Source organism: Zingiber officinale, chromosome 7B (assembly GCF_018446385.1).
Source record: "Zingiber officinale cultivar Zhangliang chromosome 7B, Zo_v1.1, whole genome shotgun sequence".
Taxonomy (NCBI): Eukaryota; Viridiplantae; Streptophyta; class Magnoliopsida; order Zingiberales; family Zingiberaceae; genus Zingiber; species Zingiber officinale.
The window spans coordinates 76609412-76634194 of record NC_055999.1 but is presented as its reverse complement, the minus strand read 5'-3'; the positions used below and the strand labels follow the sequence as shown (position 1 = coordinate 76634194).

The following is a 24783-nucleotide window of genomic DNA, read 5'->3' as shown; positions in this document are numbered from 1 at the left end:
GAGGTGCCTCCATTATTCTTGAGGGCGCCTCAAATGAACAGTGACAAGGAGCCTCCAAGCACATTGAAGACGCCTCCAATACGACAGAACCGTTAAGTGACCGTTGCTGCGTGAATAAAAGTTTATCCATTGAGGGTGCCTCGTATGTCCTTGGAGGTGCCTCCAGTGTCGCGTGAGCAAATGATAACTTTTTTCAAAAAAACTATAAATAACACCCTAGAGCTAGGAGTTTAAAGAACACACTGAGAATCATTTTCTATGCTTAATTGTTAAGTTTCTAACTATTGTAAGGGGTTCTCCGCCTCCGACTGTTATCGAAGAAGGAGCATTCTTTTAGTGAACTTTCAACTATCTTGAATTAACAATCATCTAGGTTGTAATTAAGTAAATCTTGTCTCCTTATTATTTTATGCATTTCTTTATATTATTATTTCTTATCTAATCTGCGTGTCCTTACTAAGGTCAAAAAAAGATATTTGGCTAATATTTTTTTCAGACTATTCACCTCTCTCTAACCAGCTTAACGTGGACCTACAATATTTAGGCATACTAAGATCTCGATCAATGAAAAAATTATTTATTAATTATGAGACATTTAATTATCTTATGCTATATTTCATAAATAATTGGTATGAAAGAGTAAGACTCGTAAAGAAGTTGTTGGAAGATTTTTTTTTTTTTTATAGTGGAAAGATGATTAAGATTTTTCACTTTTGTCATAATATTGATATGACCTAGTAGGGACTACAAGAAACTTCTCCTAAAGCTATTATTATTGGAGATGTTATAAGGGTTGTAAAAGAGCTAAATCGAATTAGATCTGGTATTATTTAAGTTTATTTGAATCAACCCAAGTTGAGTATAAAATGAATCAAACTATTGAAAATAGTTCAAGCATAAGCATAAAAGCTTGATTTATTTAAATATTATCAAATTTTTAATTCAATTTATTTATTCATTTAATTTTTTTTTATAAACCTTATTGATAAGATCTGTTCTTATGAATATAATTTATAAATTTTATTCATATACATTTAAATATTTTTTTTAATATGATACCAACAAAAAATGATAATCTTCGTTAATCTCATTAATCATTTCTGGAATGATCGGTTCGACTCCACGGAAGGGTAAATCAGGAGTACATGCGGTGGCCAGTCCAGAAATCCAACATCCTTTAATTACGTCTCTCATTTAGAGAAAAAATTCCTACAAATACATTGTAGCTAGGATTCGAACTACGGATACCTAGATGACAATATGAATATACTACTGCGGCACCACCGGGACCATGGTGATACAAGTTGGTGCATTTGTTTAAGTAAATTATTTAAATTTATTTATTTAATTAACTTGTGCATAAATAAATTTTTGTGGAGTCGACAACAAATTAAAATGGCCTTTTAATTTTTATTAAAAACACTGACGATTTTAAGAGAAGAATAATTTGACAAACTTTGGAGGGGCAAAGTGAAATTATCTGTCAACGTGGCGAATACAGTGACACGATCTACGAGCCGCATAAATCGGAGGCACTTCCGCACGTGGGACCACTTGCCATTATAGACCACCGTACTTCGACGCTCCAAAAAAAACCCTAGAAAAACCCCGATACGCCTCTCTTTTTCTCTCCTTGTTCTGCGCCCTCCCTTCCGGCCTTCCCCCCTCTCGATCCCTACGACAATGGCGGCGGCAACCCCTTTGGACGAGGCCAAGGCGAAGAACGTGCTACGGCAGGTTGGTGGCTTGGCTTATTCCTTTCGTCTCTCGACTCCTCTGATTGTTCTGCTTTCCATTTTCGTAGGTGGAGTTCTATTTCAGCGACAGCAACTTGCCCCGCGACAAGTTTCTTAAGCAATCGGTGCAGGAGAATGAGGATGGACGTATCCTTTGCTAAAGATGTTTCTTTGTTTCTTCCTTTGATATATGTCTTTTCCCCCCTTCAATCGTCAGTATGTTGCTACTCGGTTTGTCTATCTTAACTGTTGGAAATAGTGGTGAGCTTGTCATTAATATGCTCATTCACTCGTATGAAAAACCATCTGGGCTTGGATGCGGCGCTGAAGCCCGAAAATATCCCAGAGGAGATAGTGCTAGCGGTGGCGGATGTTCTAAGGAGCTCAACATCCCTTCGAATCTCAGAAGACGGTAAATTTCTGTTGATATTTATCGCTGTTTGGTTGGTTGAGCAGTTGAGGAATCTCTGTTACTGTGTCAGCTGCAGTTGCTTTTCTTGCTGCCCTTGAAAAAATATTTATTGAGAACACCAATTTAAGAGTCTTTTATCTCCCATACGACTATACTATTTTGTATCCTGCGTTACCTATTATTATTCTTTTTTTTGGGCCTCTTCAATGACATTTTTTGTCTTCCAAACAAGATTCGTCTTCCAGACAAGATATATATTTTCTTTTAAAAAAGTCTTTTTGTTCTAGTTTTGCACCGTTTGTGATCATTGTTTGGTTTTATGGACTGTAGATTCTTCGTCCTGTTTGATCTTGAGTTCCTTAGTGAGATATATTTTTTTTTCACTGGCCAATTTTCTTTTTCCCTAGGAAAGAGAGTTGGAAGGAGTACTAACCTTGTGGCACCTGAAGAAATTCTAGAGCTTGTGGATTCAAAGACTGTTGCTGCATCGCCATTGCCTTATGATGTTAAGATAGAAGACATCCATTCCTTCTTTGCTCAGTGTGGAAAGGTATAATCAATATTTGATTGCTCTGTTGCACTATTATTTTGTATGTTGTGACAATCTTTTGCTAACTGATTGGTTTCACAACCCTTAGAGAGTTTATAATCAATACCCTCTTTTGCTCATATTGAAAAACTTACATTAGGAATTGTACGATTGCCTTCCTTGCTTATTTTGATTGAAAAGTGCTCAATCCACCTGTATGCATGACCTTGAAAAGACAAAGGACCCATTGTGTTGTGATATCTATAGCATGGAACTGATTCCTGGATATTTCATGTGTATGGTATTAGATTTTTTGTCCAGACCTAATAATTATTTCCTTGACTCTATTGATAACCATCGTTGAACTGAAGAACGGCATTATCCTTTGATTAGCAAAACTGACTATGATTGTAGATCATGATTAGCAAGAACAAATAAATTAACAACCTATTTTGCTAGCTCAAAATTTCTATTTCTTTATTTTCAAGCCCTACCATGCCTGAAGCAGCACCTCAAAAAACTAAAGTTGTGATGTCGAGTTACTTTTATCCTAAAATATTCAAATGTTAGATTCTGAATTTAATCATGCTGATCTACATGGAGTTTGGCCTGAAGAATTTGGTGTTCTAAGAGCATCCACAATAAGATTGAATATTTCTCCCAAATATTTGTGGTCCCCACATCCACATCATCAATCAAATATCTCATTCCTTAAATATCCCAAATCCCACAATCAAATATCTCACCAACCAAATATTTATGGGGTCCACCTATTAAATACTCCACTATCAAATATTCCAAATTCCACTGTTAAATATATTTTTTAGATTTTTTTGTTAAAAAACAAAGAGAGAGAGAGAGAGAGAGAGAGAGTCTATGCCTGGTGATTTCAAATCTCCTCCATAATATCCCCTTCCAATAGGGGATATTTGGAGAAATATCCCCTCCAAATATCCTCTATTGTGGATGCTCTAAGCTATTACGAGGGACTTAATGACCTTTTTTCTTAAGGAAAAAAAATAACAATAATAAAGAGTTTGTTGCTTCTGATTTATTTTCAAGATGGTTGCACATACCTTTAAAAAAACAGGTGACTGAGTGGAAGAGAGAACAACTGAAAAGCAATGGAAGAGCATAAAAGTAGAAACAAGAAAGGTAGAGCAGTAGTAAATCATTACCAATTCCAGTTGAAAGAAAAACATCTTGGTTTTTTCATGAGATACTTTAGTAAATATTTTGACTTCTCCAGTACATTTCAAGTTATGAAACTGAACTCCTATAAAATGAATACTTTTGACTTTAATTTAATAGTTTATTTATATTTTCTGTAGAAAATATGAACACTAAGTTAAAAATCCAGAATTTAGTCTGCATTGTCAACCACAGTGGTTCCACTTGTCTGCTTTTGTGACAATTTAAGCTGAAACGTTATAACTTTGCTTTTGTCTACTTGACTACAGCCTTTTGACTTGTTCTGTTTTAAGAATATCATATTTGAGGTTTTGTTATTTGAATGGTGAAGATTTTTAAATGTACAAAATTTGATAGTCGTAGCAGAGAATTTAAGATCCTATTTGCTGAAATTTGTAAACTCTAACAGTTAATTATACATCTATGATTTAGATCACTTCATACAATCTATCATCAACAGTATTGGATCAGAAAGGTGGCTGTAATTTTTATTGATGTCAAGGTTTCATCTTATGTGTAGGATAGTACATTAGAATTCATTCATTACTTGCTGGTTAGTTATTTTCAAAAGTTATATCTTTTTCTTTTCATTAATTACTTTTCAATGTTTTGATGAATCCACACAGGTAAATAGTGTTAGGCTTCCTCGTCATGTTTTTGACAAAAGACACATCTGTGGCACTGCTTTGATTGAATTTTCAGAAGAAGTGGACGCAACTAAAATTTTACAGGAGAAACTTGTTTTTGCTGGAGCGGAGTTAGAATTACAACCTAAGTAAGTTTTCTTGTCTTCTCCTTGTACATTTAGGTGGCCAAAAAATGTTTCAGGTTACCATGTTGACCATAATCGGTACATGGTAGGCTCATTTCTCAACTATCCAAACCAACTAGTTAGCCATATCAGTCCCATGCATAGATTAACAGAGGATTCTCCTGTCATGATATAAAAATTTCATATAATTTGTGCTTTGGGTATAGGTGATGAATGCTTGTTATCCTAAGATTATCAGCATTTCCAATGTAGCTTTTCTGTCAAAAGTGACAAACTGGTCTTCTGCAAGATTTTGAATTTTGCTTGACATGGCATGTCAGCATGATATACCAATAGGAGATCCAGCACATTACTTTTTCTCTGAATTCTTTTAGGGTACTTCTAGTGTTCATTTGAAACCTAGGGGTTTGCTTGTGCTCAGTCAATTTTCTCCAGGTCCCTGTGTGGTTCAAGCACTATTTGATGACAAATACCATTCAACCATCAAATGCGAAAAGAAATCATATGATGGAATGGTATAATAGCTATCATATTTGGATCCAATAGTCTGAATTTGATAAGCTTAAAACCATTTAGGTCTAATCAGTCTAGTAGATAGCATAAAAGACATGGTTCATACTTCATTTTTTTTCCTATTTAACATCGTAGTGTTTGCTTGTTTCACTAACTCCATCTATGAAACTATGGTTTTCAATTACTATTTTAAATTTAAATGCAGAAAGGATTTTGATCTTCAAAGAGAGAAGAAGAGAGTAGAAGCTGAAAAGTTTTATAACAGAAGTTCATCAGATGAAAGGTTATATCTATTAACTTATGCATTCTTCTGTGACTTGTCATTTCTTGCACTTCTTTAGTCCTTTTGATGAAAGATTCTCCAACGGCTTTCTATATTTTTTGAGTCTTTATTTTTCATCCAAATATTTAACTTTTTTTGCTGACTAATATTCTGTATCTGGTTCATGATAGCTATCCAAAAGGGTTAATTATTGCATTTAAGTTGAAGAAAAAGCAAGACGATAAACCTCTTGAACAGAATACTGAAAACAAAGTTAATGAGAATAAAGGAGGCTCCACCAGTGAAGAGGTTGAAGACACAGGGAATGAGGAGAATAAAGAGAAGGGAGAAGAGGCTGGCAAGTTGTCCGATGTTAACATAAAAAATGATGAAGATATGACTGAATGTCTCTCAGAGAAAATTGAAGAAGAGGCTACCGATGAGGTTAAACATGACAGTGAAGATAAGGAAGATAAATCTCTGCCAGTGGATAAAAGCAAGAACACGAATGATGGTAGTATAGTGACAAGGGAGGACATTAAACAACTTCTCGAGAAATTTGGTACTGTTAAGGTATTTCACATAACAAGCCATGATTTCCTCATATTTCCCTCACTTAAATGCAATTTCAGTGTACCACTTTCATCAAGTGTCAAATCTAACCACCATTTGACTTTGTCCAAATGCATGTAATTAGACAAACTGATTGTTAGTGTTATATCAATAGCCCTAGCAGTCCTTTAAAATCTGTCTAACCAACTTGATACTCCTAAAACCGGAGGCAACTACATAAATAAGCATAGCCACACTTGATAATTGCATGTGTAAAACCAAGCATAAGCGATTTCATGCATATCCAACTAATGACCACAACATGAAGCTAAAACATGATATGATCTGACTGACCCATGCTTTGGGAAGAGCGATGGGATCGTACATTTGAATGCAATATTTATCAGCTGAATTGAGTGGACAATCAAATAGAAAAATACAATTAAATAACCAATTAATCAACATCGTGATTATATCATGACGAATCACAAGAACATTGGAAAGAGAAAAATCCCATCTAAGTTGTTGAATGTACTTTTGGCAAATTCTCAAAAGAGGCATGATTTTGTATCGCATTGTTTTAAGAACTGCAAAAGTTCATCCTGCGTCAGAATTGATCTCACTTTTTCTTTTGAAAATCTCATTGACAAATGATTGTTGTTTTTGGTTGCAGTTTGTTGATTTTAGAATGGGTGAGGAATCGGGATATGTTCGTTTCGAGGACCCTGAATCTGCTACGAAAGCTCGTGCTGCAGCAGTCCTTGTTGAAGGTGGCTTCATCGTGAAGGATTATGTTGCTACTCTGGAAGCATTGACTGGTATAATTTGTGCTAACTTAATAGAATCTTTTTAATTGACCTTAATTTTACTTGTTAAAAGAATAGCAAGAGAGATATCATTATTACTATTATCTTGTATCTAGCTGCAAAGTAATATCCATATGCTTTTGCCAAATAACCTTCTGTCAGTCAGTCTGCTCCTAATTTTGCATCAGAAGATGGGCCAATATTATTTAGAGTGACTACTTTTGAAAAATACAATTTGTTAACAATTGGGTTTAAGTTCAAGTGTTCAACAGATGTTCGATGCCATATTTCTTAATTGTTCAATGTTCAATTCGTATTATATGCTTGGTTTTTACATTGTCTGTAAACTTGTATCTAAAATGGCACTCAATGATCACTTAAAACTCTAGATTCCTCTTCAAGCTTCTTATGAGTCCTACTTTTATCTTAGAAACACTATCCTCATAAATCTCTTGTTGAATGGTAAATGGGATATCTTGTGAATTCTTACATTTCCTGTTCTTTTTTTTTTTCTGTATTTTTGTCAGTGCTTCCTAATGTTACACAGCAGTTATAGTAACACATGCATTCCCATTTCTTTTGTATTTTCTTCAGTATCTTGTGTTCCCTTATAGATCCTTGTAGATCATGGTATGCTAATATTTAGTCGCTTTCTCAGGTGATGCAGAGAAGGAATACTGGAATCTGCTCCGTGGTAATCAGGAGAAGCGTAAAGAAAACAAATCAAACAGAGGAAGGTATTTCACCTATTTTTAATTTTCTATATTCAGTTCATTATATTAAATTCAATGCTCTTTTCATTACCACCATCTTTCCATTATCATCATGCTCGCCTTTTTCTGATACATTGGCTCCTTCCTAGGGGTGGTAGATTTAATAGGGGAGGAAGAGGGCACGGCGGCAAGCGCCCTCACCACACAAATCCTGGTGAAAAGCATCCTAATAAAGCTCAGAAAATTGAGGCTTGAGGCTTCTGCATGACGTGCTAGTGCCAAAGTGTTCTCCGAGTTTTGCAGCATTCTGAGGCAAGTTAGCTAAACTAGCCTGCACGCTCAGGAATTTTCCCCATATGGAGTAAGTTATAAGAGCAAACATAACTACCTTAGTCTTGATAGTATGTGATATACCAACTTCTAATGTTATGCTAGTATCTATTTAGTTGACTGGATCGTGGTGTCTAATGTTTCTAGTATTCCAGCTTCCTGAATTATCATGTGATATACAAACTTGAGGTTTCAAGTTGTCAGTCTGGATCAGACTGCAGTGACAAGTCTATTTTTTGAATGTGATCGAATATTATTTAAGTTTTAAGTTTGAAGCAACAATTGAATTCACTATTTTTATTTCTTTTTTTGTAAGTTTTAGCAAAATTTGGAAGTGACACGCAAAAGTATTCTTTAGAATCCACTCCGGCTGGAGTAAAGTATTGTTAAGGGTTACTAATAGCAATTCGTGAGTGTTGAGTTTTTTTTAGTAAACTAGAGATGACCTGTGTGTATATATATAAGAAAATTAAAACTAAAATCCAGTAGATATATTTTGTGAATTTATTTTATATTCTCTATTTATTTGATATTTTTAAATTTTTTCCTATTTTATTTTTAAGTATTTTAATGGGGCTTAGTATCCTAGTTGTGCCTAGGTTGAGTCCATGCTGAAGTCAACACAACTTGAGATCGTGTTATGCCTGCCCTAATCGGTCGATGTTATTAGTTGATGATGACTTAAACTTGATTGCACAGCAAAGCTATATATATATATATATATATATATATATATATATATATATAAAAGAATAGGAGCCGATAGATCCGACTTCACCACTATCAACATCCATATTAATTTTTCTATAATATTTTTAAAATTTAAATTAAATTATTCTTATTATTAAATTTAAATAATTATTTTTCACTACTATTCTAAAATTTTCATTATATTTATTTTTTTAATTATTTTTTTTTCTATTTTTTATTTTTTTTCTCTTTGGATGTAATATTTATTTATTATCCAATTCATTCTTTTTATTTTTTTTCTTTTCAAATTAAATAATATTTTAATATTTAAGAAATAACTTTTATTTTTTTAATTTAAAAAATATTATTTATAAAATTTAAATTTAAGAAATGAATATGTGATGTAAAAAAATTATGTAAAATATAAAATTTAAGATAAATATTCTTTTAGGTAAGTTAAATGGGATGCTCTAAGAGAGTGAGGCAAAGAAACTCTTTAGGCAAAGAAAACGAATAAGGACCCGGAGTTCCATGCCAGACAAGTCAACTTGAGTCGGCAACGGGCAGTTTTACTAAACATCCATTATCTTCAGTTCACCAAAGGCATACGCAAAATCAATTTGGGTTTTTATAAACATGTTTGTAGATATCTTGGTTATCAAAACTATGAGTACCAAGAAGCACATGACATTCTCAAATCTAGGATCTTTTTTCGATTTGTTATTTATGCTCATTGCTGATTGTAAAACTAATGCAAAGCACAATCACGAGAATTTTAAATGCTCGTCGATTGATATAAAAGAGTAAAGAAAACACAATGGTTCTATTAATAATACACACATTTCTGCTAGGGAAAAGAGCTATGAAGTCTAACAAACAGACCAGTCATCCTCGATTGTTCTAGATTAGAGTCGATCTTTAGCGCTCTTTCCATCTTCATGTCGTTAGCCAAAACAAAAGACCCTCGGTGATTCTGGAGCACCACTTGCTGCAATCAGTGCCTCTGATTCCAAGTAGTTTGCTATAACCCGGCGTATTGATTGGCTTCGCTCCTGTGGCAATCGTATGAAGTTCATTCATAGGCATTTAAGTTGTTCCCATCTTTGATACTCGACTGTCAGCATGAGCCTGCAAGAGCCATTGTAGTAGAACATTCTAATTATCGTCCTGCAGTGGATGAGTCAGTCGCCACTTCAAGCGGGCACCTCCATCTTTCTTGTGATACAAAACCTGTCAACCCATGAACTGTTACCGTGGGACAAATACGATTGTATTACATAGTACAGATAAGAATCAACCTAAACCTAAAGCTACAACAGGTAATGTTGAAGCAAATCCGCTATCCATAACCTAATACCAATAAGAAAAACCTCCACTGTCCAAATGATCCCCGGATTACTGCTACATGAAGCTCGAGATAAAACTCTTTCCATCCCTCATTGTGAAGGTATTAAATTTTGTGATTAGTCTTTGCTTAGTTTGCTGGTACACTGTCTATACTATAAAAAGGGCAGTCTAGTATATGAAGCTTCTGCCAATGTAAGGTCTCGGGAAAGAGTTTATTGTACGCAGTCTTACCTACATTGTAAGAGGTTGTCGCAACTCAAACCAGTGACCACCAAGTCATACGACAACTTTACCATTGCATCAAGGCTCCCCTTCTATTGTCTATAACATAGCATCTTTTAAAAAAAGCTCCATGATTTGAAGGCATGTCCTAGGTTATTGAGTCATAGTGTTCTCAGATTGCCAGTGGGATAAAGATACATTTGCATAGCATCGTAAAACATAGCTGTGAGGAAATAAACAAGATGATTGTAGATTGCATAGATCTTTTATGACAGCATCTGTGTTTATTGATTGTTCATTTGTTAAATGTCTTCTATATTAACTCGAGGCATGAAATCATTTTAAAGTTATGATAGATGTTCATCAGTATAACCTGAATGATGAGTCTGATCTCACCCTAAATGGAAGTAATCAAGTCAACTAAATCTTTTATTGACTCCTATCGTGGAAATTAGGACAACTATTACAAATAAACCGAAAGAGACAATTATCCAAAGTAACTCACAATTTTTTGATCATCCCCTCCTGTGCACAAGTATTCATCATTTGGAGCTACAGCAAGCTGCAGTTGATAACATTTAAATCAAGGTCAAATAAAAAATGTGCCATATTGCGGTAAAATCACCATGACCATGGAACATGTCCCGAAAATGATGATGAACATTAACTTACAGTATTAGAACATCTTTTATGACTAAATAGATGTCTGACGCAAGGTTGACCAAGGGTAACATTCCACATTGCCATGCTGTGTATAGCAAACAACTAAGGAAACGTTCTAAGGTGGATACAGGAAATAAATAAATCAGAAGAAGATCAATGTAATCTGCTAACCTCCCATCACCACTGACAGTTACTAATACGGGTTCTGTCTGAAGCCACCGAGCATCATTTACTCCTTCATCACCCTTCTCAACATGGCTGTGACAATTAAAAGGGTTATGACTGAGGTTTCTACATGAGATAAATGATACATAAACCAACCACTAGGAATTGAAAATTGGAAACTAGTGTAAAATAATTACAGTATGTCAAGTCAGAATTTTCAATAGTGTGTGAAACCCCAATCAGATAATCACAAGGTTTTCGAAACCAGTACTATCTCACTTGTATTGAGAGAGATTACGTGGCTGGGGTTTGGAGCTAGCATCATAGCTGCAGACCTTCTTCGGTGACTTTCCAGGGCAACTAGATCCCTGCATAGGAATAGTCCTTATTCTTCATGTAGTGAAACTGTCTCCACATAATGACAACCCTTATTCTTGTACTTCTTCCTCTCCTCGGTATCTCCTCTAATCGATACCAATTGGCATTACATGTCGGCACACTGTATGGCGCCTGCACCATCTCATTCTAACCAGAAACCAAAACCCCAACTGGGAACAAAACTTTATACCTTTGTTGGCTATGCCATAGTTTTGGTAATAAAGAATTAAAAGCTTAACTTTCATAAGTTCTTCACTGGAACTTATACAGAGTCTGACCTCTTAAATGGACCTTGTATGCTAATCTGGTGTATTCTGAAGATATCTGTGTCATAGTTGTCAAAATCATACCATTCACATATAAAAGAATATAGTTCTTTCATATGAATCAGAAGTGAAAGAACCATTCTGATTCATCTCATTATATATGATTCTAAAAATAAAAACCTCATTAGAATTTAAATTTAACAAACTAAAAAATAAATTTAACCCATTAAGAAATTATATTAAGCCCAAGATTTTACAAATTGAACTGAATTTATTATAACAAAGAAACAATTAATAAATTTTATATTATAGGATAACAATATATAGTAAAACAAAGTGACATCTCGAAGTTAACAATAACATGGAAGAAAAAATCGTAGTAAGTGGGGCAGAGTTGAGTGCAACCAATATGAATTTGACACCTAACAATGATTGAGATTAAATTATCGAGAGTAAAATTGATAGACATAGAAGCATGACATATCTAAGTTGTCTCTTATTTGATGACAATAATTTTTCTATGCCAAAAGCAGTTGACGAGGAAATTTCAATAGTTCATTTCATTTAAATTCTTAATAAATTAAAATATATAATAATTTGCACATATATTTTTGTTATGAATTTGCATTTAATTTCACCTATTATCATGCAATTAAATGAAATATTATATTATTTTATATACTTGTAAATACCAAAACTCATCTAAAGTAGAATAGTTTTTTGACAGTTTATAATTTTTTTATGAAACTATTCATGTTACAAACATCAATTTGACAACCAAGATCTATGTCAGTGGAACTTATTATAATGTATGCAATATCTTCCTACAACATGCATGCACTTGTTGGAATGTGAATGAAATTGGACAGCCGTGTATTTATTAGACAATTAAAAAATAGAAATAATACTCACAACTCTTTGACAAATGGTCAAAAATTTTAACTATGGAACATCATGAAATTTCATGAAAGTTCTATCATAAGTCAGAACATTCCTTTGTCTTTTCTTTCCTAGTACTTCAAATTAATTGAACTCCCAATTTTCTAGTGGCACATCAGCTAACTCTTACCAGACTCCATATTTGATCAGTTTCCACGGACTGAATTAAGAGTAGACTCAATATCCTAGTGATGCAGGAAAGAATTGATAAAGAACTGGGAGATGATGGAAAGAGGAGAAATAGCATAAAAGAACATTAATTCAATTCATCACCTACATTGTTTATTATTATTCTTTTTCTTGAAGTAGCCCTCTATTGATCAGAATATTTTCTTTGTCACTGTTTCCTCTTTTTAATTTGGAGTTGCACTTACTGAGAAAAAACTCGGGAAGACAAGTTTAAGATGATACGATCATGTACTTACACAACCAATAAATATTCCAATTAGGCAATGTGAAACTATGCCAAATGTGCACATCAAACGAGAAAGAGGGAGATCAAAAAAAAACTTGGTTAGCAACAATTAAACAAGATAATATTTATTTAAATAAAAATGACGATATAGTAGGAGATATAACCCAATGACGTAGAAGGATCTATATAGCCGACCCCATCTAGTGGGATAAGGCTGGGTGGTTGTTGTTACTCTTTCCCTATTTTAAGCAGTTATCGGACCTACAATCTCTCTTTCATCTTTCTCATTCTGCATCAGGAAAAAAATCAGATGAGGTAGAAAAAAATAGAATGAGAAAAGATAGGGAGAGATAAGAAGAGAGGACAGAGGAAATGGAAGAGTGTCAGTTTATGAAGGACAAAACAAACAACTCTGAGACCAAGAGGAGATTTACTAAGCAAGAAAAAAAAAGTAATTCAACCCATTATATATATATAATATATATATTTCATCCAAATTACACAACAAAATAACATCCACTACAGGATTAGCTAAGCCCATAAATACGGACAACTTATATTACACAATCAAAATAATAAAAATCATCTGTCTAGATATTGTCAAGTGTGAACAATCAGGGGGATCATAAATGAAAATGGCACAAAGCTCCAGAAACTCCATAACATAGTTACATTTTATAATTTTCTAAATTGCCAAGTATGTGGATAACTATGTTGGATTGAATTTTCATATGGTGATTGAGTTCATATACAAAGCCTACGTTCATTACCAAGAAAGCAATTGAAAAGGAACAGTGAACTTCAAGTAGGATATGAACTCTAGTTAATTTTTATGCAATTTCAGTTTTCAAGTTCATTTGCTAACAAAATATGGATTCTCCTTTGGGTACTCACCCAGGAACTTGACCTGCATATTCAGCAGTTGGCATTTGCTTCCCATGGCTCAAACAATGCAAAGGCCTTAAGAAACGCATATCATTGCTTTCATGGGCTAGTTGGACACAGTTCATTGGCAAAACTCGTGTATCCCATACCAAGGTATTATTTGATGTGCCAGATGCAGTAAAATAGGTTCCACAACTACTAAAAGAAACAGACGTCACCTGTGACAAAGGAAATTGAGTTAAGGATCTATGAAGTTGCCAAGAATATCATAGAAAGTACCAACATCTTTTGAGCAGTCTAAAATATTTAGAGAACACTTAGCAATAGATAAACAAGGAGAGTTTTGACATCCAAATGCTAACATAGAGTATAATAATATTTGTACAAAAGAGGCTCTTTCTCTGCAACTTCAGATATTTTGTGCTCAAAACTTATAAGGAGAATGAACCAAACTGAAAAGCTGAATACAGATAGTTGGCCCAAGTACTCAAGTCAACTAAACTATAAACTAACACAATAAAATTTGTGAAAAAATACAGTCAACCAAGAAAAATGCATTATCAATGAACTTGAAGGTCAGCTAGAAGAGTCAAGTTTTTGCTCTCGCATGGCCATTTCTCCTCGGATGTTTCTGAATTCCTGATATCATATTCATTTATTAAGTCATCTATCATATTGTCTTTGTTGAGAGGGATGGAATCCGGTCCAAATTAGACTAGCCTTAGATGGTATGCTCCCTAAGCACTTTCATTCTACCATGTGAGGCTATGAGCATGTAACAGTCTTGAATCAACATAGCCTTCATGCCTACGGAAAAAAAGCTATGGTACTATGTTGAGGTTGATAAGGGCAGAACCCAATCAATTCCAAAATGAATAATCTTGGTGGGGGGACACACCCTTCACATAATCACTAAAAGGACCCTCATACTCTCTCATGTGCAACTATGAGCACGGAGCCCCCAACTTCAATAATTCCGTTCATTTGCTAATTAAGTAGTATATTATCTCAATATATTTTCAGCTAATACTTTTTGCTAATGATGGAACAAAGACTTTAGCTCAGTCCAACTGTTATGGTTAAATTACATAAGATAGTGTGGCTGCTGACATGTGGCTAGCACAGGCAATAGTCTTATTGGAAGAAGCACACAAATACTAAATGAGGTCAGGCTGAGTTGTTTGAGATTGAAATGAGGTTGACTGCATTGCCTGGAGTCTGAAATATGCACTCATGTGAGGTTCCATTCTGGTCTTGAATAGGCTTGAAGAGGTGTTGGAGTGGAAAAGTGGAAGTCATGCCTTTGAATGGATCCCCATGGCCTTATTTATAGGCCTAGTAAGGGCACCCACTAACCTGAGTGTCTCCACATATTCTCGAGGACATCTGGTATGAAAGGAGGTTTTTGATGACACATTGCTCTAGGATGGCCAAGAGTGTTGGCCCCTATCTCAGTCATACAATTCTGTTTTTGATGTAAGCAATCGAGATAAAAGCAAAATGTCAATCAATTTGGGATTTTCACCATGCAAACAGATCCTGCAGACTTTAAATAGTATATCTTGATCAATGTCTGGATGTAGGACTCACTAAAGTGAAATAGGATGTGAATCCATAAGGAATTGTTCCGACAACATTCTAGCAAAAACCAAAAAACCAAGCATATTTTGGAGCACTTTTATGGTTCAATATAAAGTTCAACCACACATTTTCCAGTTCAATATAAAATTCAACCACACATTTTCCCTCCATGCCATATTATGCTTATCTGGCATCACAATAATCACATATCATCTTTTTCTCTTTCTCAGAAAGGAAAAAAAAGGCAACAAACAGTTTGCCCTCAACACCCATACTGGTTATTATTGCAAATAATTAAATCTTCCCACCAGAGTTCACCTGGCATAAATATAGAAAAAAACAGCATGTTCCCAAGCTGAAGGTATGACCTCAGTTAACCAAGAAGTATGATCCAACTAAACAGAAATATTATTAGTTAATGCACAAGAAAGGCAAATAATAAATAGTCAATAATGCATCATCTAAACAAAAACTAGTAGGAATTGTTACTACACCATATTTGCTGCAAATAGATATTAAGAGATGAATAGAAGCAGTAGGCAAAAGATCCAAGTGTGTGCTTGCAGTTCAAAGTCACATAATTAATTAATAGAATGATGGTAAAAGTACAATTGTAGCAAAACAGTAATTTATCAAGCAGGTACAATGACCTCAAAACCAGGGCCCACAGAGAGATGATTGATTGTAGCACAAGTCCGGATGTCAAATAAACCAATAGTCCCATCACCCGCACCTGAAAACATAATAAGATATATAAGTTACAAAGATAGATTGTTGAACACTCAGAATTTAGACCATTATTACAAGAGAAAATAGCACCTGTGATGATAGTGTTGCCAGTTGGGTTTGTTTTCAACGAAGTAATATACTGTAAACAAAGTGTGTCACCAGAAATTGAACATACAAACTTTTAACATGCAAGCAAAAATAACCTACAGAATCATGTGCAGAAAAAGAACAACATGTCTTTGGAGACTCGATATCCCATAATTGCACTACTGCAGGACCACCATACTCACAGTCACTCCCACCTATTAACATGTTTTCGCTACAGAACTCCATTGCAATAATTGAAGGATGAGCCTGATCTTGTGGTCTGCAATTATAAGAAAAACAATGACATCAGAAGCACATAATAGCTAAATGCTATTGCTTATTGAATGAAACAACAAAAAAATTGAACTGTCGCTAGCCAAACTCCAATGTTTTCAAAACCAGAGCAAGCTGACTAGTTTGACCAGGAAGGTTCAGATCCAGTCCAGTATGTGATGAAAACTGGAATATCAAAAGTGCATCAAAGTGGCTAATACTACTAAACAAGGCAAATTTTATACAGTTAAATAATAATTGAAGATACAAAAAGAGAAGCATAGAAATTCAAAGAATGATATTCATGGAAAATCATCACGACAATAGGAGCAAACATGTTTATAATTGAAGATATAAAAAGAGCTTTAAATCATAAAAAGTTTAAAGGATACTAAACAACGTGAAAATTTAACATGATGAGAACAAATATCTGTTAAGAAATGGTACAGGTGAGAAAAAGGAAATGCATAAAGATCATCACACGGTTCTCAGCAAATCATATCTTCTAAATGTTCGTGAACCCATATTCCAACAGGGACCCAATATTATTGAGGAAAACAGTAGATTATTATTTTTATGCTAGACATGAGCATTTTAATATGTGGCTAAAAGATTTGAACTGCATCTTTGCTGATGATAAAACAGTTGACATAACTAGAATTAATTTATGCCATAATCATACAAGTTTAAACAGGAAAGAAGATTCTTCTCTTACTGCAGATCTTTAGTAAATAAATGAAATTACATATAAATTGCCCTCGACGATGTATCATAATACACCATAGTTAGTCAAAATAACATTCACACCATGTGGTACCTCCCTTGATGCACTCAAGGTCATAGATACACTAGCACATTCAGCTCAGTAGCATCAAGAGAAAACTAATTGAGTTCCGAGATGACCAGCGTGCTAGAGAGATGATATGTGTAAAAAAATAAGGAGGCTGCAATGTAATGACCAACATCACAACATCCTGTTTCTGCATGTGTTTGCAACCATTGTTACTTGTGGTATCAGTGGTAATACTATTGATATGTGAGAATGGCAAGAGAAGGAATGCCAAGATGATAATGCACATGGTATGCACCGGTAAAAACAATGAAGTTAAACTCAAGTGGTAGGAAGATCAGACAAAGAACTGCAGGATGGTAAAGATTGAATCATCAGAAATATTGCACATACCTTGTTCTTTATTACTGCAACCAATTAGGAGGAAAGGCTATAATATTAATCCTTTGAAGAACAAGTACCAATTATTTATTGAATTATTCTGACACTCTCATGTCAGAGCATAAAAGTCCGATGTAATTCTAACTTAAAGGTAAATTTCACCAAATTTACCTCATATGTACTTGCTAAGTGGCTTTATACTTTATTTATTTTAATATATATGGAAGGTCACTTCTGCTATCTTTTTTCCTCAAGAAAAGAACGAGACATACAAGTGGGAAATTATTAAAAGTACAAAAAGACATTGTGCAAGTACTTGGAAATTAGACACAAGGTTATATTTAACAATGTTGTAGAAAACTAAGGAAAACTCAGCCGTTGAGCAAATTTCCTGAAAATGTACTTCATTAGAAAACCATATTATTACTTTGAGGGAAAAAGAAGTCACTAAATGACTTCAATTTTTCTTTTAAGTTAGTAAATTTGTAGACATTAAACTGAAAGTGGTATCAAATTTGTTGAAGCCAACAAGGAAATAAAGCTATTACCTCAAGCTTGAATTAAGATCAGCATCAAGTTCACCTCTCAAAGCATTCCATAATAGAAGTTTTCCATCTCCTTTTGCACCACTGGTGACAACAAGACCTGAACAGCTTATAGCAAATTAAAAGACAATATTGTTAACACTAATAAGCTTAGCTTCTAGAAAAACTTCCTACAGAAGTAGAAAGAGAAGACCAAAGAATGTTATCCATTTATGCAAGAAAAACATTGAGTATTACATTATCCACAGAAATAAAGTTCATAAACTTATTTTGAAGCAAGTCAACCACTTAGACTAGTGTCAGACGAACTCACCAATGTCTGCTATTCGGATTGATTAAGAGGCCAACATGTTACTGGGAACAATCAAGTAAATTAACTGAATGCCAAATGACATGATTCTTGAATTGCTCTAAGTTGAATCCACTAAATGCCTTAATTTGTACAAGTAGTTCGCCTATGGAAACAAACTCTTCATCCTTACAAAATGATCATTATTCCATTGAGGAATAATGATATTACAACTATTTTGGCATTTTCCCATCCTCCAAATTACTTGCAAGGATAGTGGCGTATTCCTTATTGGGAAATAGCTACAACATGGGGACCTTATATTGTGCAGCTAATCACTCTTCAATTCAATTCAACAGCTAATTTCCACTCAGGGTGGTACCAGAACATTGGTCTTTTGCTAAATCACATTCCTTTCTTTGCCTGTCACACTCAAGGAAGGTCATGGACAGATGATGTCATGATATACAACCAAATTATTCAATTCCATGCCTCAACACTCTTTTCTTCCCTCCAATTATGTACTAACCTTAAAAGCAGTTTGAATCCACAATATCTGGCTCCGTTACATTGACTCCAATCACATATCAACAACTTCTTTGGATCGCGTCAAGTGTCCAACAAAAATTAAAGGACTAGAAAGCTATTAAAATTATCAAAAACCAGGAAATACGCATGGAGGAGATCTCAATAAGATAATCATCTTCCTTCTCTTCTCCTTTGCCTTTCTCATATCCTCCGTCCTCTTCCTCCCTCCCTTCTCTTCTTCCTCTTCACTTCAATTCCTCCGTCTCATCAAGTCAATGTTGGTCAATAACTTGTAGCTTCACCGGAATGTTGGCATGCACCAAAACCATCTCATCAGTGCAAACCATCAGAATTCAAGATGAGAATTTAAACCTTTCTAACATATTATATCATCAAATAGAGGTTTACAAGAGAATATCTACCACCGTAGCTTTCTGGATATAAAATAGAATAAACTTGAATTTATTGAGTCTTCTTACAATCACTCAAATAATCATCGAATTTCACAAGAATTATAGGATATGAGCAATTGGAATTAAGCTACAAATTCAATTAAGGCCAAACTCTCTCATAATCAATGTAATGCTTTGCCCTACTGTTGATTTATTGTCTTGTACAGTGACTAACTTAAAGGCTTTTAGTCCAATGAACAAGGACCTTAGTTTAGTGGCTCAAAAACCCCAAGAGAACAAGTAAAGAAGTTCACAAGAGAAATGCTACTCTTAGAACAATACTCAAGTAAGGTGTGCTCCTTGGGTCAGCCAAGGAAATTCTATAGTTGGAAGTTCAAGTATAATTAACCTAATTTAAGGGATTAGTGATCCACTAGGTAGTTGTAGACAGCCAATTAGAACACTGTAACTAAACAATTATTAATTTTGTCAAATCTTAGCTGTGGATCCAAGGAAGTGGGTGTGGTCCACAATGGATAAAACTGACGGGCTTGTATTGCCAGGTTTTTTGTCATGTGAGATACTGTTTTATTTTAACTCAAGGATAAGGAACATAAACAATGAATGGACTATCAAAATTTTGGTTCCTTCATTAGAACTCTAGTGTTTTCTTGGTCTTTCTAATTGATCCATAAGTCAACAATTCGTATAATCTATAAGACCATAACTGGTCATCAAGAGATGAATGAAAAAAGGAAGTATGTCATATGACATGGATTCAAAGCATGGATTGTAAATAATTAAAAGTGCAATTTAGAAAAGTACAGCATGAAAATATGAATTCCATACATGACTGCCAGCGATTGACTGTCATAGCAATGATTTTTTCCTTGTGCCCAACTGTTGATCCATCACCATTCACTGACCCCAAGTTAAAGAGACAAGACCCAGTTGTACAGTCCCATACCTAATTTGCAATTTAAAGTTAAAAAAAAAAAAATACATATGTAATGGATTGTAAATATATTCATACACCAACCATGGACAGTTAATTCACCTTCAACAAGTTGGAACTACATGAAACTATACTAGCACCCCTTGCTGCAAATTCAACAGCTTGGATCTGTAAACAACAATAACCCATGACGAATTAATTATATCTCTAGCAATCAAAATATCGCAAGACAACACCACCAATAATGATAATAATAATGCATTCCTAGACGTTAGTATGACAAGTTGCCACTAACAGTTAGGCATAAATTAGAAGTATAATGAAGCTAGTGGCCAAAAACAGCAGATGCACTGATTTAACTAGCAATGTATATTCTTTAAATATAAACATTAGTAAGATTTGAACACCGAACTCCAACCCTCATATTTATCTTAATTTTGACTGTGGAAAAATATGTTAATCTAGAATTCTGTACTCTTAACTTTCAAACACAAGGAATGGAATATTGCTTAAAGCAAACAGAATCACATGGCACGAGCATGTGGTTATTATGCTGCCAAGTCGAACAGCCTTGACAGTTGAACAAAAGGACCCTATCTGCATTTATATAAAGAGTTTTCCTTTTTACTATACTACATGAAACAGTTGACAGAACCACATGGAATATTCCTTTTTCCTTTTTTTCAAAATTCCAATATTGGAGCTCCTACTCACTCTTATATCTGGGCAAAGCTTTATCCCAAAACCTTAATCTGTTAAACAAAAGGACCCTATCTGCATTTATATAATACAAAGAAAATCAAAATAATTCTAGCAAATAGAATCACATAATACCCGACAATTGTGACCATTAAGTTGAGCTGCCTTGCCAGAAAGAAGATTATAGAGTAGTAATTCATTAGGAGCCTGTGACACAAATCAAGAAAAGCAAAGAATAAACAATTAATTTTGATACATGGAATGAAACTAATCTAAAACTAATAATAAACCAATATAACAAACAACTAAAGTATATAGGGTAGGACTATGAACTTAACACAGTCAACAAAGAACTTGCATTTACAAGCATCCCAAATGTATAAAGTAAATATCACTAACCTGATTCGAACTGCAAACCAATTGAGGCAGCCCATCTGGGTGAAATCTGACATTAAGAACCTTTTGAACTCCTTGCTAAAAAACAGTGAAAATTTTGTTCAGATCCCAACTAACCTCTTGGCATCAAACAACAAAGTAACAAACTTAAAAAGACTCCAGAATAAATCCTAAATTTTAAGATGTGACGTCATGTAGTATTTCAAGGGGAGATGCAGACAATAAGATAAATACAAGAATAATTGAGGACAGTCAAGTGGAACTGGTGAGAGAGGAGATTGGACTGGTTGACACAGCCCTTCTGGGTGAAATCTGAAATCAAGAACCATTTAAGTTTTAAAGGTCATGCAAGAAACCGTATAAATATAAATTAAGTTTAATCACAGGGAAATAGTTTTTTTTAAATTACTATAGTAAAGAGATCAAACATTTTCATAATCATAACAAAAGCAACTAATCAACTTAAGAATATTCCAGAACCAATGATGCATGAATTCCATCAATCAATGGGTAACCAAGTTGGGCAGGGCTCTCTTCCACATACAAGTACCTTTTTCCTTCGGGTCCTAACAATATGGGACAAAAACATCATGCCTGCCTCCCTCTCCGTGTCTAGCAATGTGGGGGTAAAAGGGTTGTGCCTGTTATTAGATTTTGAGGGATGCCCTAAGGCAATTGCCTTATGATTTTTACTATTTATTTGATAAATATAGATTCACTATTTGAGTGCATATTATATTTTTTATTGTCTTAAACTCATTTACTGAATGTCCGCAATGCAATTCATAGCATGAGAGAATTTGTGATTGGATCACAACTTATGATTATCTCTACTTTGTAATTATGAACGTATTAGAATTTCCCTAGTCGTCGAATTGATGCATTCGGACATCATCAATTTTGTAAGACTAGCACGGGTTATACTCCTTGGTTCGCCAAGTAGTTGTTTTCTCACTGGTTGGAGATAGTGGGATGTCGAGAGTTAAACGTGAATGCTAGTTATGGTAACTAGTTCATTGGAGTGACTCGCTGTAAGACTTTATATAGTTATCTACATATATGGATATGTCTGTGAAGCTCTTACTGCAGCTCGAATGCAAGTTTACTTCGACTTGAGGTATACAAGTCATCTTGGTCATGGAGACTTATACTTTGACATCTTAAGCAAGCATCTCATCGAGGTGTGGACCCGGGATGATTTGGTATAAGTTGAAGTGGCCAAAGGTGTTTCGATAGTCCACAAAGGATTCACCACTCCTTGCGAGGAGATGTATACCCTATGGCCACTCGTTAGAATTATTACTCAAAGTCTTTGGCCAAAGCATCACATGTTAAGAGTACGAGACTTTTAAACAGATGTATGAGTAATTTGAATTCGCAAAATGAGAAAGTATTACTTGGGCTAGGTGTGACGTAGTCAGCCTAGTGGGGACTGGCATATAGACCTGCACTAAGTGGGTATAAGACGAGTGAAAGGAACGAAGCACGACTCATTGTAGCTGCTGAAGGGTTCAGAATTAATTCTGAAATCAACTATGATTTTCCGACTAATTGGGGATCATGATGTACTACTAGGTGTCACTCATAATCGTTCTATAATTAAGTAGTTAATTATGGACGACCAAAATAAATCGGGAATATATTAGGCCACACACACTATGAGTCTCTAAAAGACAGAAAATAAGTTAAAGAATAGGATTCTTAAATCAATAGATAAATGTTTAGTTGGAACATACATAAGACAAATATGGAAATATTTATCGAATCGAAAACACGGATAAACCACATCTCTTATGGAAGAGTTAGACCCTATTTGGATTAGTCATGAACCAACTTGGTTTAGTTGTGAACCAAACCAAGGGGTTAATGGACTAATTTTTTGTTAAGGGTGGGTTGGATTTGAGCTTTCTAATCCAACTCATTAATGAGGGCTATATATTAATATTGTTGAGAGAAAAATTAACACATGAAATCATAATTGGCTTGATAGGGTTTTGAGAAAGCTTAACCCAACTTTTCTCTCCTCTCCCCTTCTCTCTCTCGCCGTCTTTCTCCTTGTTGTCGTGACCACTACATGGAAAAAATCTCTTCATTGTGTGCTTCTCTTCTTCCTCTTGATCTGTAACTTCTGAAGGAGAGGCTTGTACTCACAGAGTTGTCTTGAGGAGCTCGGCATGGATATGAATAGAGGCGAGGTTCGACAACGTCGCTACGGTTGATGCCCTTCTCGTTACAGGTCATCCATAAGGTGTACCTAGAATAATTGTTATTCCTTTCGTTTTGTTTTATAATCTTGTCAGTGCGATTGTATCCTGCATGCGTGTAGTGTGTGTTGTAATAAATTAGTTTATTTACGTTAAGTCTTCCGTTGTGCATGTTTACGAAAAATATTTTTAGCACACAACGCATCGGGTATATCCCAACACCTGCCTCAGTAACAAACGGAATGCACCATAAACAAGAGACAACATAATCCTTCTTGCTCAAATCATAGCCCATCCTAGGGTTGCACCTGGCTCATCCTTTCAGACTTAACTATTCCTCACTCCCTCCAAGCGATGATACCATTATGGTGCAGGTGGATCATCCATTTAAAAAAGGATGATGCATGAGGATCATACATCACAAATAACTAATGGGTGAGGCTAATTATGCAAATATAAGAACCTATCCTCTTTGGGGATTTAGCAATGTGTGACTAAAAAGTGGTGCTTTTTCCATTATCGCATGGCTTTTTTTAAAACTGGCAATAACAACACAAATCTGCATTCAAGCAATAATTGGTATCAATAAATCCCAGATTTTTAGATGTGAGATCACAAAGGTTAGCTTCCATAGCAAAGTCAATGTTAAACGGTTAAAAGGGTATTAAGAAAAGCTCAGTACATGGTTGAAAATTAAAATAGTTGCTCTTAGCAGCATTAGCTTATCTTGCTTACCGAGATAAAGCAGCATTACCAGCCATCTGTGAAACTAATAACAACTAAACAGTCTTACATATGAAAGGATTGGACCAGGCATTTGTGTTGACTTTAAAGTACATAGAGTTGCTAACTTGAAGCAACATAGAAATATTTATATTTTCAACTAATATCTAAATGGTAGAAATTCATCCAAAGTAGATTCAGATATTTTTCCCATGCCAATAGAGCATCTGCACACAGCTCAATCCATGTTGATGAAAGTTTCACAAAACTTTCCTTGTTCTAATGGTTTACTACTAACCCTCGAATATTTCTTTTTTCATAAAACTATAATAAGATCCTTCAAATGTCAAAATTGTACAGTATCATTCAAGTATATAGTCAACTGAAAGACCTTTTTATCCGTCAAATGACTCCAATAAACAATA

The 24783-nt window shown here is 34.6% G+C and overlaps 2 protein-coding genes across 3 annotated transcripts in view; one reads left to right on the top strand and one right to left on the bottom strand.

Annotated features, from left to right (window-relative positions):
- Positions 1-1579: 1579 nt before the first annotated feature.
- LOC122006048 (la protein 1-like) lies at positions 1580-8095 on the top strand. Its single transcript, XM_042561371.1, has 10 exons — positions 1580-1737; positions 1805-1883; positions 1996-2148; positions 2556-2698; positions 4495-4643; positions 5359-5436; positions 5607-5988; positions 6641-6785; positions 7432-7510; positions 7636-8095. Exons 1-10 carry the CDS (start codon positions 1684-1686, stop codon positions 7739-7741), a joined length of 1368 nt encoding a protein of 455 aa, XP_042417305.1. The 5' UTR covers positions 1580-1683; the 3' UTR covers positions 7742-8095.
- Positions 8096-9275: 1180 nt separating this feature from the next.
- LOC122006047 overlaps positions 9276-24783 on the bottom strand; it is a 28197-nt gene continuing 12689 nt past the window's right edge. Inside the window, exons 8-20 of one of the 2 annotated variants that reach the window (XM_042561369.1) lie at positions 21435-21509; positions 21171-21242; positions 20439-20504; positions 20231-20348; positions 18176-18272; positions 16304-16463; positions 16187-16235; positions 16018-16100; positions 13796-14004; positions 10910-10996; positions 10748-10823; positions 10581-10637; positions 9276-9736 (exon numbers count right to left, since the gene is read on the bottom strand). In XM_042561369.1, coding sequence (XP_042417303.1) covers positions 9662-9736; positions 10581-10637; positions 10748-10823; positions 10910-10996; positions 13796-14004; positions 16018-16100; positions 16187-16235; positions 16304-16463; positions 18176-18272; positions 20231-20348; positions 20439-20504; positions 21171-21242; positions 21435-21509 — 1224 coding nt within the window. In that variant the 3' untranslated portion in view covers positions 9276-9661. Of the gene's footprint in view, positions 9737-10580; positions 10638-10747; positions 10841-10909; positions 10997-13795; positions 14005-16017; positions 16101-16186; positions 16236-16303; positions 16464-18175; positions 18273-20230; positions 20349-20438; positions 20505-21170; positions 21243-21434; positions 21510-24783 lie in introns of both variants that reach the window. The other variant, XM_042561370.1, reaches the window with a different exon arrangement.

Excerpts from the sequence above, each read along its gene's own strand:
- LOC122006048 (XM_042561371.1), top strand. The coding sequence starts at position 1,684 with ATGGCGGCGGCAACCCCTTTGGACGAGGCCAAGGCGAAGAACGTGCTA. Across the intron at positions 2,149-2,555 it reads CCTTCGAATCTCAGAAGACG|GAAAGAGAGTTGGAAGGAGT; the intron begins GTAAATTTCTGT and ends CTTTTTCCCTAG. Across the intron at positions 5,989-6,640 it reads AGAAATTTGGTACTGTTAAG|TTTGTTGATTTTAGAATGGG; the intron begins GTATTTCACATA and ends TTTTGGTTGCAG.